The 4177-nt window shown below is 36.2% G+C and overlaps 2 protein-coding genes across 2 annotated transcripts in view; both read right to left on the bottom strand.

Annotated features, from left to right (window-relative positions):
• Nucleotides 1–382: 382 nt before the first annotated feature.
• On the bottom strand, nt 383–1039 carry LOC112005629 (putative pentatricopeptide repeat-containing protein At1g12700, mitochondrial). The gene has a single exon (XM_024037920.2). It carries the CDS (start codon nt 1037–1039, stop codon nt 383–385), a length of 657 nt encoding a protein of 218 aa, XP_023893688.2.
• Nucleotides 951–4177, bottom strand: part of LOC112005618 (pentatricopeptide repeat-containing protein At1g62910) — a 7557-nt gene continuing 4330 nt past the window's right edge. Inside the window, exon 2 of the mRNA XM_024037911.2 lies at nt 951–1620. Within this exon, the coding sequence (XP_023893679.2) occupies nt 1078–1620 (543 nt within the window). The 3' untranslated portion in view covers nt 951–1077. The remainder of the gene's footprint in view (nt 1621–4177) is intronic.

Genomic DNA, 4177 nt, shown 5'->3' with positions numbered 1-4177 from the left:
CGCAACTCCAACGCTTAATTTAAGCATAATATACATTTATTAACGTTTATTCCACTACCAAATGGATTTACGACCACAAAGAAGGTCAAACTTTAGAACAAATATATTTCGCATTAACTTTACATTAGATAAAATTTGAAATAACCATCCATGAAAATAGGTCGAAAGCAACAACATGAGTGCACAATGAAATCTCAACAAAAGATAGAGCAATTAAAAGAACAATCAATCTTCCGTATAGAAATGAAGAGAAAGTTCATCTTGTAAAAAATATAAAATTTACTCCAAAAAATTAATATAAAAAATACATGTTGCTTACAGATTGACAAGCGATGGGTAAAAATATGAAGCTTGTCCATGATTTGGAGAAGTTAAAAACCCTTCACACAAACTTATGACGCAATTCTTGAATGTTCTTATCTACTTGATTAGATGACAGCAAGTCAACCAACATGGTTGCCACCATTGCATTCGCTGAAAAACCGTTGTCGACCATTATTTTGAGATATTTCATTGCCTTTGATGTCTCATTTTGTTGCAATAACCCTTGGATGATTGTGTTATATGTGCGATCGTTGGGGGTACAACCGTTCCCATCCATTTTCTTAAGCAACTCACTCGCTTCATCTGTTAGTCCCTCTTTGCAAAGCCCTTTGAGCATTATGGTGTAAGTTTGAACATCAGGTTGCAATCCTTTCGCAGGAAGACAATAAAAGAGTTCTCTTGCAACTTTAAGATTCCCGACATTACACAAACCGTCAATCAAAATGCTGTAAATCACAATATTGTTGCACAACGTTTTGTCTTCCATCTCAAGAAATACTTTTATTGCCTCAACAACTTGTCCATTCTTACACATGCCGTCCAACAAGACAGCATAAGTTTGGGCATCTGGAGGTTGGCCACAAGCCCGCATCTTATGCAATAGCTCTAGAGCAACCTTGCGTCTCTTCACTCGACAAAACCCACCTATAAGAGTGTTGTAAGTCAGAACATTTGGAGTTACTCCCTTATTGGACATTTCATGAAAGAGATTCATTGCCTCATCAATTCTTTTCTCTTTACAAAATCCATTAATCAATGTGTTATAGCTAACAACATCAGGTTCGATGCTTCGATGGCATCCTTCAATTTATTTTGCAAACAGTATCCATTAATCAAAGTATTATAAGAGACTACGTCAGGCTCAATACCTCTTTGAATCATCATATCAAAAACTTTTTTCGCCTTTATCAGCATCCCCTCTTTGCAATATGTGTCCACCAATATATTGAAGGTATACACATTTGGCATGATCTTCCTCTGTGTCATCTCATTCAACAAAGTAGCAGCCTCTCTCCACCGGCTAAAATTGCATAGGCCTTGAATCAAGGAATTGTAAGTGGCAGGGTTCGGCTGAATGCCTTTACTCATCATTCCAGAAAAAAGGTTCAAAGCCTCAGTTACCAATCTATCCTTACATAAACTATCAATGATTGTGCTATACGCTGTTAGATCAAGCTCAAAATTCCCTTCTTCCATCTTCTTAAGCAACCTAGTAGCCACACTAGTCTTACCAATCTTACACAAGCCATTTAGTATCATTCCACAAGTAAATGCACCAGGCTTATACCCATTCTTCTACATATCTTCTACGAACCTCACAGCTCCAGCAATTTTACCTTGAAGACAGAGCCCTTTGACAAGGGTGTTTAAAGTAACAGAGTCTAGGTGATAACCAAGTTTCAAAATTGTTGCCAAGACAGAAAACCCAAAATCTAGACGGTTCAAATGGTAGAAGCTGTTAATCAAAATAGTATGAGTACAAACATTAGGAGAGATACCAAATGATTCGATTCGTTTAATTAAAGAAATGACTATTGGGTAATGCTTCAATCTTGCAATGGCACCCAACACGTGATTAAAATTGTTAATGGAAGGCAAAGGGCGCATGTGAAGCATTGTATCAAATAGGTCTAAGGCATGATCAACATTCCTAAAGCTTCTAAATCTGCACTGATCACTAAAAAGTTTCAAGAATTGATTTTGATTGTGATTGTGATTCGGGTTTTTTTTAGCACTGGCAATACTAGCAGCAGTAAGAGTAGAATAACAATAAGAACGAAAAGAAGAGTGGGAAGTACGAAGCAGCATACCCATTTTCCTGAAGATCCAGCAAACAATTCAACTGCTGAAATTAGAATGAAAAGATAGAGTTTGAGAGATAGAGAATCGGTTCGGGTTGGGTATGTCGGTTTTGAGGGCTGTTTACTTGAACTAAGCTATTGATCGGTGAGAGAGCATAAAAAACATGGGGGAAGGAGGTGGCCGAAATGTCGTATCTATATCATGCTCCTACAGCAAAAGAGCCAAGCACACTTACCACACCACTAAGCTACTGATCAGGTATGTCTTAAAGTTACATTTAAAAAAAAATATATATATATATATATATATATATCTTTGTGTTACTTTGTCAACATTTTCTCTTGTTTGATCCAGCGTGATAGCGAATTCACTTGTGTGTGTGTGCGCGCGCGCGAGTGTAAAGAGTGCAATATCTTGAATAAAGATATGAACAAGATATTGTAAACCTGTTATTGAACAAGATATTTTAGATCTGAACAAATAAATAGTTAGTGTCCAATTAAATTCTCTAGATTGCAAAGAAAACATATCTCAAAGCTGCAAATCAAGCCTTAATTAAAATACAACAGTTATCTTTTCTCATCAGCAATCACCACTCAAAAATTCATTTTTTCCTTCATAATTAGATTTGAAAATATAATCAGGTATAGATATCCAGCCTCCATAGCGGGATCATTGTCACACAAACTTCACATACACACATAAAACATTCTCAAGGGGTATGTTTTGCGTGTATAAAGAGAGACAAGTACCAAAAGTGAAATTAAACCCTCTCCCATCCTAAGAAATATGAGTTCAACCTAATTATTAATTCCCCAAAAACATCATCATCATCATCATTGCTGCAATCAAAAACAATTACTTGAAACCTTAAGACAAAATTTTACTCAAATGTGATCAAGTTAAGCTTCCAATATACTTCAACTCCAACAAGAAGATTTCAAAGAACAGTAACATACAAACAGGGATCATAATGCTTAATAACATGTTAAGCACCTTTCCTACCATTGGTATTCTTTTGCTAGAAAATTGAAATGAAAAAAACATAATGATATGAAAGAAACATCACTTCATAAAAAAAAGAAGTAAAATAACCACTTCCGACAAATATACATACATCTTATAGATGACTGGCAAAGTCTTAATAAGTAATTCTTGAAGTGCTTATCTCTGATTGAGATAGCAAGTCAACCAACATAGATGCCAGTGTTGCATTGCTGAAAACCCTTGTCAACCATTATTTAGATATTTCATTGCTTTGATGTCTCATTATGTTGCAGTAACCCTTGGATATTGTGTTATATGTGCATCGTAGTGAACAACCGCTCCCATCCATTTTCTAAGATACTCACTCGCTTCTTCTAGTCCCTCTTTGCAAACCCTTTGATCATTATTTGTAAGTTCAACATCAGGGTTGCAATCCTTTTGCAGGAGACATAAAAGAGTTCTCTTGCAACTTTAAGATTCCCGACATTACACAAACCGTCAATCAAAATGTTGTAAATCACAATATCGTTGCCCAGTTTTGTCTTCCATCTCAAGAAAACTTTTATTGCCTCAACAACTTGTCCATTCTTACACAGGCCTCCAACAAGACAGCATAGGTTTGGGATCTGGAGGTTGGCCACAAGCCGCATCTTATGAATAGCTCTAGAGCACCTTGTGTCTCTCACTCGACAAAACCCACCTATAAGAGTGTGTAAGTCACAACATTTGGAGTTACTCCCTTGTTGGACATTTCATGAAAGAGATTCATTGCCTTATCAATTTTTTTCTTTACAAAATCCATTAATCAATGTGTTATAGCTAACAACATTAGGTCAACCTCCCCCAGTAATGCTTCGTGGCATCCTTCAATTTATTTTGCAAACAGTATCCATAATCAAAGTATTATAAGAGACTACGTCAGGCTCAATACCTCTTTGAATCATCATATCAAAAACTTTTTTCGCCTCTATCAACATCCCCTCTTTGCAATATGTGTCCACCAATATTTGAAGGTCTACACATGTGGCAGATCTTCCTCTGTGTCATCTCATTCAACAAAGTA

Source organism: Quercus suber, unplaced genomic scaffold (assembly GCF_002906115.3).
Source record: "Quercus suber isolate HL8 unplaced genomic scaffold, Cork oak 2.0 scaffold_653, whole genome shotgun sequence".
Lineage (NCBI taxonomy): Eukaryota > Viridiplantae > Streptophyta > Magnoliopsida > Fagales > Fagaceae > Quercus > Quercus suber.
Note: the sequence above shows the minus strand (reverse complement) of the source record. Positions and strands in the feature narration are given on the sequence as shown.

Excerpts from the sequence above, each read along its gene's own strand:
- LOC112005629 (XM_024037920.2), bottom strand. The coding sequence starts at position 1,039 with ATGAATCTCTTTCATGAAATGTCCAATAAGGGAGTAACTCCAAATGTT.